The 12015-nt window shown below is 46.4% G+C and overlaps 1 protein-coding gene and 1 pseudogene across 1 annotated transcript in view; both read right to left on the bottom strand.

Annotated features, from left to right (window-relative positions):
- Positions 1–12015, bottom strand: part of LOC126424605 (endothelin-converting enzyme homolog) — a 324277-nt gene that overhangs the window by 102992 nt on the left and 209270 nt on the right. Inside the window, exon 13 of the mRNA XM_050087344.1 lies at positions 3163–3339. Coding sequence (XP_049943301.1) covers positions 3163–3339 — 177 coding nt within the window. The remainder of the gene's footprint in view (positions 1–3162; positions 3340–12015) is intronic.
- LOC126425385 (5S ribosomal RNA) lies at positions 7677–7794 on the bottom strand (annotated as a pseudogene).

Below are 12015 nucleotides of genomic sequence, written 5' to 3'. Positions count from 1 at the left end.
ACATTCCTGGGGTCAGATACATCACATGATCACACTGACAGAACCACAGGCACATAGGCAACAGAGCATGCACAATGTCGGCACTAGTACAGTGTATATCCACCTTTCGCAGCAATGCAGGCTGCTATTCTCCCATGGAGACGATCGTAGAGATGCTGGATGTAGTCCTGTGGAACGGCTTGCCATGCCATTTCCACCTGGCGCCTCAGTTGGACCAGCGTTCGTGCTGGACGTGCAGACCGCGTGAGACGACGCTTCATCCAGTCCCAAACATGCTCAATGGGGGACAGATCCGGAGATCTTGCTGGCCAGGGTAGTTGACTTACACCTTCTAGAGCACGTTGGGTGGCACGGGATACATGCGGACGTGCATTGTCCTGTTGGAACAGCAAGTTCCCTTGCCGGTCTAGGAATGGTAGAACGATGGGTTCGACGACGGTTTGGATGTACTGTGCACTATTCAGTGTCCCCTCGGCGATCACCAGTGGTGTATGGCCAGTGTAGGAGATCGCTCCCCACACCATGATGCCGGGTGTTGGCCCTGTGTGCCTCGGTCGTATGCAGTCCTGATTGTGGCGCTCACCTGCACGGCGCCAAACACACATACGACCATCATTGGCACCAAGGCAGAAGCGACTCTCATCGCTGAAGACGATACTCCATTCGTCCCTCCATTCACGCCTGTCGCGACACCACTGGAGGCGGGCTGCACGATGTTGGGGCGTGAGCGGAAGACGGCCTAACGGTGTGCGGGACCGTAGCCCAGCTTCATGGAGACGGTTGCGAATGGTCCTCGCCGATACCCCAGGAGCAACAGTGTCCCTAATTTGCTGGGAAGTGGCGGTGCGGTCCCCTACGGCACTGTGTAGGATCCTACGGTCTTGGCGTGCATCCGTGCGTCGCTGCGGTCCGGTCCCAGGTCGACGGGCACGTGCACCTTCCGCCGACCACTGGCGACAACATCGATGTACTGTGGAGACCTCACGCCCCACGTGTTGAGCAATTCGGCGGTACGTCCACCCGGCCTCCCGCATGCCCACTATACGCCCTCGCTCAAAGTCCGTCAACTGCACATACGGTTCACGTCCACGCTGTCGCGGCATGCTACCAGTGTTAAAGACTGCGATGGAGCTCCGTATGCCACGGCAAACTGGCTGACACTGACGGCGGCGGTGCACAAATGCTGCGGAGCTAGCGCCATTCGACGGCCAACACCGCGGTTCCTGGTGTGTCTGCTGTGCCGTGCGTGTGATCATTGCTTGTACAGCCCTCTCGCAGTGTCCGGAGCAAGTACGGTGGGTCTGACACACCGGTGTCAATGTGTTCTTTTTTCCATTTCCAGGAGTGTATCTAAGAAATGACTGGCGTACACTATGCGATCAAAAGTGTGCGGACTTCCCCAAAAACATACGTTTATCATATTAGGTGCATTGCGCTGCCAACTACTGCCAGATACTCCATATCAGTGACCCCAGTAGTCATCAGACATCGTGAGAGAGCAGAATGGGGCGCTCTGCGGAACTCACGGACTTCGAACGTGGTCAGGTGACTGGGTGTCACTTGTGGCATACGTCTGTACACGAGATTTCCACACTCCTAAACATCCCTAGGCCCACTGTCTCCGATGTGATAGCGAAGTGGAAACGTGAAGTAACACGTACAGCAGAAAAGCGTACAGGCCGGCCTCGTTTGTTGACTGACAGAGACCTCCGACATTTGAAGAGGGTCGTAATGTGTAATAGACAGACATCTTTGCAGACCATCACATAAGAATTCCAAACTGCATCAGGATCCACTGCAATCACTATGACAGTTACGCGGGAGGTGAGAAAACTTGGATTTTATGGTTCTAATGGCTCTGAGCATTTTGGGACTTAACATGTATGCTCATCAGTCCCCTAGAACTTAGAACTACTTAAACCTAACTAACCTAAGGACACCACACAACACCCAGTCATCACGAGGCAGTGAAAATCCTAGACCCCGCCGGGAATCGAACCCGGGAATCCGGGCGCGGGAAGCGAGAACGCTACCGCACGGCCACGAGCTGCGGACTGGATTTTATGCTCGAGCCACTCCTCATATGCCACACATCACGCCGGTAAATGCCAAACGACGCCTCGCTTGGCGTAAGGAGCATAAAATTGGAGGATTGAACAGTGGAAAAACGTCGTGTGGAGTGACGAATCACCGTAGACAATGTGGCGATCCGATGTCAGAGCGTGAGTATGGCAAATGCGAGGTGAACGTCATCTGCCACCGTGTGTAGTACAAATGGTTCAAATGGCTATAAGCACTATGGGACTTAACATCTGAGGTCATCAGTCTCGTAGACTTAAACCTAACTAACCTAAGGCCGTCACACACATCCATGCCTGAGGCAGCATTCGAACCTGCGACTGTAGCATTACCGCGGTTCCAGACTGAAGCGCCTAGAACCGCTAGGCCACAGCGGCCGGCTGTGTAGTACAACAGGAAAATTGGGAGGCGGTGGTGTTATGGTGTGGACGTGTTTTTCATAGAGCAGGCTTGCACCCCTTGTTGTTTTTCTGGCACTATCACAGCACAGGCCTAAATTGATATTTTAAGCACCTTTTTGCTTCACACTGTTGAAGAGCAATTCGGGGATAACGATAACATCTCTCAACACGATCGAGCACCTGTTCGTAGTGCACGGCCTGTGGCGGAGTGGTTACACGACAGTAACATCCCTGTAATGTACTGGCCTGCACCGAGGCCTGAGCCGAATGCTATAGAACTCCACTGGGATGTTTTGGAACGCCGACTTCGTGGCAGGCCTCACCGACCGACGCCGATATCTCTCCTCAGTGCAGCTTTTCATAAAGAATGGGCTACCATTCCCCAAGAAACTTCCAGCAGCTGAGTGAACGTATGCCTGCGAGAGTGGAAGCTGACACGAAGGCTAAGGGTGGACCAACACCGTACTGAATTCCAGCATTACCGATGGAGGGCGCCATGAACTTTTAAGTCATTTTCAACCAGGTGTCCGGATACCTTTGATCACATAGTGTAGCGTGCAGGTGTTATTGTGAGATGAAGAGGTTGACACTGGAGAGGAAATCGTTTCTATCCGTGACAAACCAGTCAGAAGAACGATAGCCCAATGATACGTAGATATTAACACAGCGTGGGCTTACTGACCTCCTGGTAGTACTCCTCAAAGGTGGTCCTGTTGGCCAGCCAGTCGGGGAAGGCGACCAGCCGGCTCATGGCGCGGACCTTCGTGATGGTGGCCTCTTTGGTGGTCTGGTCCAGCCAGTCAGAGAGCGTCACCAGTGTCTCAAACGCCTTCTGGATATCCTCGATCATTTCCTCCACCTGTCACAGAAGTGTTCAAAATATAGCTGTCGCTATCAGTGACACGAAAATCCAGTGAAAATCGTAACACTCAGTAAGAATTGACAGAGAAATTGCAACCTAAAAGGAAAGTAAAAAAAAAAAAAAAAAAGGTTACCAGCTATGAGTGAGTGTTTCCTGGGAGATGGTATACACACAGTGGCCGCAGCTGGCCTCTCCCTAGTGACAAGAAATGCACAGACGATGAAGAGGCTTTAGACCAAAAAGGAAGCTTCACCCGCTTGACATCATATTTTGAGGAGTAAAAAGCACAGATATCGGCCCTAGCAATCGATACCGGGCGAAAAAATTGGTGCTGAGTCTATACCAATAACAAAAGTTAAACCCGCCTTGCCTCTCTGTTTCAACACGCTAATCCCCCAAACAACTAGATCAATGGTTCAAATGGCTCTGAGCACTATGGGACTTAACATCTGAAACATCTGAGGTCATCAGTTCCCTAGAACTTACAACTACGTAAACGTAACTAACCTAAGGACATCACACACATCCATGCCCGAGGCAGAATTCGAACCTGCGACCGTAGCAGTTGCGCGGTTCCGGACTGAAGCGCCTAGAACCGCTCGGCCACACCGGCCGGCAACTAGATTAAAGTCCTTTGGATTTTCACGTACAGCTTGGGCGTAGCTTGAAGCAAAGTGTATGCTTCATTTTATCAAAATAGTATTCCGGAAATACTGATACCTTCATTTAAACTTTTAATAGTTTGCTCACCTTAGTATGAGAGACGTTTAATAATTAATGCAAGACATTTTTTCCCCGAGCAGTATAGTTTGAAAAATTGCGAAATCTGTTGTGGGGCATTGTGGAATAGTTTTCTTCCGTTATGTACACAGGAGTGACACCACCAGCAGTCGACCAATGGTGTAAATGGCCATAAGATGACCCCTACGTCGGGTTGAAACCGGTTCGTGGTATAATAATAATAAATGCGATTAAGATTGATTAATAATACTAATCGCTGCTTCATATCCACAACCATGTTGTCCAAAAATTGTGGAAGATTCCCATTTCAGCCGCTATAGTTTTGTGAAGTTCCGATACGTAGCAGGCGCTATACATAGCCTTCAAAATCGCATCTGTTACGAGGTGCGTTCCAAGCAGAGAACTGTCATTGAATCTTCTTTGGCGGAAAATCGTGTCATCGTAGATATTCATAGGCACTTGGAGACTGTGTACGAACACCCGGCAGGGAACAAAAGCACGATGAGACGTTGGGTGAGGCGTCTGTCATGATGGCAACAACGTCGTTCTAATAAGTCCGATCTTCAGCGTGCCGGCCGGCCGCGTACAGCTGTGACTCCTCCAGTGTTGGTACGTGCGGACACTCTCATTCGAGATGGTCGACGGATCGCAGCCAAACACCTCGATGATCAACTTGACGTCTCTGTCGGTAGTGCTAATACACCCGCCCGCTAGTTGGGGTACTCAAGGGTGTGTGCCCGCTAGGTTCTTTGCCGCCTAACAGAAGACCCCGAAGAGCAACGGAGGACAATTCTGCACGGAAATGCTAATCGTGACAATTATTTGTCGAACATGGATGGGTTCATCACGTCGAACCCTCAACCCGTAAAGTCACGGCGGCGGTTTTCTGGGACTCTACATCTACATCTACATGGTTACTCTCCAATTCACACTTAAGTGCCTGGCGGAGGGTTCATCGAACCATTTTCATGCTACTTCTCTACCGTTCCACTCTCGAACGGCGCGTGGGAAAAAGGGGCACCTAAACCTTTCCGTTCGAGCTCTGATTTCTCTTATTTTATTACGATGATCATTTCTCCCTACGTAGGTGGGTGTCAACAAAATATTTTCGCTTTCGGAAGAGAAAGTTGGTGATCGAAATTTCGTGAACAGATCTCGCCGCAAAGAAAACCGCCTTTGTTTCAGTGACTGCCACCCAAACTCGCGTATCATATCAGTGACGCTCTCACCCCTATTGCGCGACAACACGAAACGGGCTGCCCTTCTCTTCACTTTTTCGATGTCCTCTGTCAATCGTACCTGGTAAGGATCCCACACCGCGCAGCAATATTCCAGCAGAGGACGGAAAAGTGTAATGTAGGCTGTCTCTTTAGTGGTTTTGTCGCATCTTCTAAGTGTTCTGCCAACAAAGCGCAGTCATTGTTTCGCCTTCCCCACAATATTATCTAAATGGTCTTTCCAATTTGAGTTGCTCGTAATTATAATTCTTAGGTATTTAGTCAAATTGACAGCCCTTAGATTTGTGCGATTTATTGTATACCCAAAATTTATCGGATTTCTTTTAGTACCCAGGTGGATGATCTCGCACTTTTCTGTCTTTAGTGCCAATTGCCACTTTTTGCACTATACAGAAATTCTCTCTAGATCATTTTGTAATTGGAATTGATCGTCTAATGATTTTACTAGACGGTAAATTACAGCGTCATCTGCAGACAATCTAAGGGGGCTGCTCAGATTATCACCTACATCATTTATGTAAATCAGGAACAGCAGAGGGCCTATGACACTACCTTGCGGAATGCCAGATATCACTTCTGTTCTACTCGATGTTTTACCGTTGCCAGATATCACTTCTGTTCTACTCGATGTTTTACCGTCTATCACTACGAACTGTGACCTATCTGAGACGAAATTACGAATCCAGTCACACAACTGAGACGATACTCCACATGCACGCAATTTGATTAGTAGTCGCTTGCGAGGAACGGTATCAAAATCCTTCTGGAAATCTAGGAATATGGAATCGATCTGAGATCCCTTCTCGACAGCACTCATTACTTCATGGGAATAAAGAGCTAGCTGTGTTGCACAAGAACGATATATTCTGAATCCGTGTTGGTTATGTATCAATAAGTCATTTTCTTGAAGGTGATTCATAATGTTCGAGTACAGTATATGCTCCAAAATCGTACTGCAAATTGGGGTCATCGATATGGGCCTGTAATTCAATGGGTTACTCCTATTTCCTCTCTTGTATATTGGTGTGACCTTTCCTACTTTGCAGCCTATAGGAGCAGACATTTCGACATGTGAGCGGTAGTATATGATTGCTAAGAAAGGCGCTATTGTGTCTGCATACTCTGAAAGGAACCTGAATGGTATACCATCTGGACTTGCCTTTCTTTGATTTGAGTTGTATCGCAACACCTAAGAAATGGCTCTGAGCACTATGGGACTTAACATCTATGGTCATCAGTCGCCTAGAACTTAGAACTACTTAAACCTAACTAACCTAAGGACAGCACACAACACCCAGCCATCACGAGGCAGAGAAAATCCCTGACCCCGCCGGGAATCGAACCCGGGAACCCGGGCGTGGGAAGCGAGAACGCTACCGCACGACCACGAGATGCGGGCAACACCTAAGATATCTACTTTTATGTCACTCATGCTAACAGGCTATTCTGTTTGATGTCCTTCTTGGTCCAACGATCAAATCTTAAGTGTATTGTGCTACCCTCAGGACTCTGAGGAAATTACTTCAGCGTGTTCGTCATCACAAGAATGCAAACAAACGCCTCCTTCTTCAACATATCGCAAGGTCTCGCACAAGTCTGCGCATTAGAGAGGAGCTTATAAAAAATCATTGGACTGTTGTGCCTTATCCGCACTGCAGCATGGATCTCGCGCCTTCTGAATTCTGTTTGTCTGGGGCCAATCAGAGGTGCATTCCGCGGGAAGACCGGAAGGTTAGTCATGCAACAAGACGTGGGCTCCGACGTCGACAAGTAGAGCGGGCCGCATTCATGCATACAGCCCTCCCAGTAAGATGGCGTAAGGCCGGTGCATTTAACGGAGATGATGCTAAAAGCGAAAAGAGTGGGGAATAATATGACGCATTGGAATCCTGTTTTCCGAAGAATAATGTGATTAGCATTTCAGTATGTCAGTCCTTTTGCGGCACTACTACTAGGACTGTTGATGTTTTTGAAAGTATCGAGGATCCCGTTTATCAGTATTGTAAAAATGATCGCGTTCCGCCCTCCATATATCAACAAAAAGAATCGAAATATGGATATGCCGACGGAAGAATTTCCGACGCACGTGCCTACAAAAATATCGGCTGCACATGGTAAATATACTTCCAGTTTTACAGCTGTATATTTAAGTATAAGCACTCCGTCATCAGGCCACAAGTGGCCAAACGGGACCACCCGACCGCCGTGTCATCCTCAGTTGAGGATGCGGATAGGAGGGGTGTGTGGTCAGCACACCGCTCTCCCGGTCGTTACGATGGTTTTCTTTGACCGGAGCCGCTACTATTCGGTCGTACTCGTCAGTAGGCATCACGAGGCTGAGTGCACCCCGAAAAATGGCGACAGCGCATGGCGGCCTGGATGGTCACCCATCCAAGTGCCGGCCACGCCCGACAGCGCTTAACTTCGGTGATCTCACGGGAACCGGTGTATCCACTGCGGCAAGGCCGTTGCCATATTTAAGTATTGATTCATTATTATATATTCTGTACATCAACAAACTAGCAGCCTGCTTCTCTCCCTTAGAGCAAGAATGGAAAGGAGAACGATGCACATATGTGGAAACTGCAGGTCTCATATTGGATTTGTCACAGACAGTTCATGTCAACTTCCCTGTTTTCTTCATTTCTAGAGACGCCAGCGTCCTAGCAGTTTTAGAGTCAAAATTGCGTGGTGAAGCTAAATGTTGCAGTTTCTGTTGGCAGCGCCAATTACGTCAGCATTCACCCACGCACGTTCCGCCCACCGCAATGACCAATCGGGTCTTTTAGATTTTTGTTCATCATTTTCAGCAACTGTTTTTTTGAAGAATGCCGATTTGAAGAAATACCACACCAGTTGCGTTAAAAATTGGGTTTTCATGCAATTTCCTCACATCAGAAACCTTGTTATACCATTCACACTGCCAGCCTTCAGTGCAATCGGACTTCTTCTTCCTGCCACTTACACTTTTTTCACACAGTCAAAGAAAAGGCTGAACGTGATGAAAGCTCAAAAAGTGGTAACATGCCTTCTCACAGTAAAAGTAAAATTATGTTATACTACATACTACCCCCCCCCCTCCCCCTCCCCCCCCCCCCCCATTGAACCATGGACCTTGCCGTTGGTGGGGAGGCTTGCGTGCCTCAGCGATACAGATGGCCGTACCGTAGGTGCAACCACAACGGAGGGGTATCTGTTGAGAGGCCAGACAAACGTGTGGTTCCTGAAGAGGGGCGGCAGCCTTTTCAGTAGTTGCAGGGGCAACAGACTGGATGATTGACTGATCTGGCTTTGTAACACTAACCAAAACGGCCTTGCTGTGCTGGTACTGCGAACGGCTGAAAGCAAGGGAAAACTACGGCCGTAATTTTTCCCGATGGCACGCAGCTTTACTGCATGGTTAAATGATGATGGCGTCCTCTTGGGTAAAATATTCCTGAGGTAAAATAATCCCCCATTCGGATCTCCGGTTGGGGACTACTCAAGGGGACGTCGTTAGCAGGAGAAAGAAAACTCGCGTTCTACGGATTGGAGCGTGGAATGTCAGATCCCTTAATCGGGCAGGTAGGTTAGAAAATTTAGAAAGGGATATGGATAGGTTAAAGTTAGATATAGTGGGAATTAGTGAAGTTCGGTGGCAGGAGAAACAAGACTTTTGGTCAGTTGAATACAGGGTTACAAATAAAAAATCAAATTTCATAATGCAGGAGTAGGTTTAATAATGAATAAAAAAATAGGAGTGCGGGTAAGCTACTACAAACAGCATAGTGAACGCATTATTGTGGCCAAGATAGACACGAAGCCCATGCCCACAACAGTAGTACAAGTTTATATGCCAACTAGCACTGCAGATGATGAAAAAATTGATGAAATGTATGATGAGATAAAAGAAATTATTCAGGTAGTGAAGGGAGACGAAAATTTAATAGTCATGGGTGACTGGAATTCGAGAGTAGGGAAACGGACAGAAGGAAACATACTAGGTGAATATGGATTGAGGGTAAGAAATGAAAGAGGAGCCGATGGTAGAATTTGCACAGTGCATAACTTAATCATAGCTAACAATTGGTTCAAGAATCATAAAAGAAGGTTGTATACTTGGAAGAAGCCTGGAGATACTAGAAGGTATCAGATAGATTATATAATGCTAAGGCAGAGATTTAGGAACCAGGTTTTAAATTGTAAGACATTTCCAGGGGCAGATGTGGACTCTGACCACAATCTATTGGTTATGAACTATAGATCAAAACTGAAGAAACTGCAAAAGGTGGGAATTTAAGCAGACGGGAACTGGATAAACTGACTAAACCAGAGGAGCATGAGGGAACAATTGACAGGAATGGAAGAAATAAATACAGTACAAGAAGAATGGGTAGCTCTGAGGGATGAAGTAGTGAAGGCAGCAGAGGATCAAGAAGGTAAAAAGACGAGGGCTAGTAGAAATCCTTGGTTAACAGAAGAAATATTTAATTTAATTGATGAAAGGAGAAAATACAAAAATGCAGTAAATGAAGCAGGCAAAAAGGAATACAAACGTCTCAAAAATGAGATCGACAGGAAGTGCAAAATGGCTAAGCCGGGATGGCTCGACGACAAATGTAACGATGTAGAGGCTTATCTCACTAGGGGCAAGATAGATACTGCCTACAGGAAAATTGAAGAGCCACTTGTCTGAATATCAAGACCTCAGATGGAAACCCAGTTCTAAGCAAAGAAGGGAAAGCAGAAAGGTGGAAGGAGTATATAGAGGGTCTGTACAAGGGCGATGTACTTGAGGACAATATTATGGAAATGGAAGAGGATGTAGATGAAGATGAAATGGGAGATACGATACTGCGTGAAGAGTTTGACATAGCACCGAAAGACCTGAGTCGGGAGTAGGCAACATTCCATTAGAACTACTGACAGCCTTGGGAGAGCCAGTCCTGACAAAACTCTACCATCTGGTGAGCAAGATGTATGAACAGGCGAAATACCCTCAGACTTCAAGAAGAATATAATAATTCCAATCCCAAAGAAAGCAGGTGTTGACAGATATGAAAATTACCGAGCTATCAGTTTAATAAGTCACAGCTGCAAAATGCTAAAGGGAAATCTTTACAGACGAATGGAAAAACTGGTAGAAGCCAACCTCGGGGAAGATCAGTTTGGATTCCGTAGAAATGTTGGAACACGTGAGGCAATACTGACCTTACGACTTATCTTAGAAGAAAGATTAAGGAAAGGAAAACCTACGTTTGTAGCATTTGCAGACTTAGAGAAAGCTTTTGACAATGCTGACTGGAATACTCTCTTTCAAATTCTTAAGGTGGCAGGGGTGAAATACAGGGAGCGAAAGTCTATTTACAATTTGTACAGAAACCAGATGGCTGTTATAAGAGTCGAGCGGCATGAAAGGGGAGCAGTGGTTGGGAAGGGAGTGAGACAGGGTTGTAGCCTCTCCCCGATGTTATTCAATCTGTATATTGAGCAAGTAGTAAAGGAGAAAAAGAAAAATTCGGAGTAGGTATTAAAATCCATGGAGAAGAAATAAAAACTTTGAGGTTCGCCAATGACATTGTAATTCTGTCAGAGACAGCAAAGGACTTGGAAGAGCAGTTGAACGGAATGGATAGTGTCTTGAAAGGAGGATATAAGATGAACATCAACTAAAGCAAAACGAGGATAATGGAATGTAGTCGAATTAAGTTGGGTGATGCTGAGGGAATTAGATTAGGAAATGAGACACTTAACTTAAAGTAGTAAAGGAGTTTTGCTATTTGGGGAGCAAAATAACTGATGATAGTCGAAGTATGGAGGATATGAAATGTAGACTGACAATGGCAAGGAAAGCGTTTCTGAAGAAGAAAAATTTGTTAACATCGAGTATAAATTTAAGTGTCAGGAAGTCGTTTCTGAAAATATTTGTATGGAGTGTAGCCATGTATGGAACTGAAACGATAAATAGTTAGGACAAGAAGAGAATAAAAGCTTTCGAAATGTGGTGCTACAGAAGAATGCTGAAGATTAGATGGGTAGATCACATAACTAATGAGGAGGTATTGAATAGGATTGGGGAGAAGAGCAGTTTATGGCAAGAAGAAGGAACCGGTTGGTAGGACATGTTCTGAGGCATCAGTGGATCACAAATTTAGCAGCGTGGAGGGTAAAAATCGTAGAGGGAGACCAAGAGATGAATATACTAAGCAGATTCAGAAGGATGTGGATTGCAGTGAGTACTGGGAGATGAAGAAGCTTGCACAGGATAGAGTAGCATGGAGAGCTGCATCAAACCAGTCTCTGGACTGAAGACCACAACAACAACAACAACAACAACAACAATTTCGAAGCCGGCTGCTGTAGCCGAGCTGTTCTAGACACTTCAGTCCGGATCAACGCGGCTGCTACGGTCGCAGGTTCGAATCCTGCCTCGGGCATGGATGTGTATGATGTCCTTAGGTTAGTTAGATTTATGTCGTTCTAAGTCTAGGGGACTGATGACCTCATATCTTAGGTCCCATGGCTTAGAGCCATTTCAACCATTTTTGAAAAATTTGAAAAAAGCAGTTTCAAATATTTACAGAAAATTGCTAATACAGTATAATAAAAAATAAAAATAGTGGTTCTCGATATTGATTTTCGGTATTGATACATTGTTACGTCTGAGAGAAACAATTCCCCCTTATGTATCGTTATAGTTGGGAAATGTATCTAC

This window comes from Schistocerca serialis, chromosome 10 (genome assembly GCF_023864345.2).
Source record: "Schistocerca serialis cubense isolate TAMUIC-IGC-003099 chromosome 10, iqSchSeri2.2, whole genome shotgun sequence".
Taxonomy (NCBI): domain Eukaryota; kingdom Metazoa; phylum Arthropoda; class Insecta; order Orthoptera; family Acrididae; genus Schistocerca; species Schistocerca serialis.
This window is presented reverse-complemented; position numbering and strand designations above follow the sequence as displayed.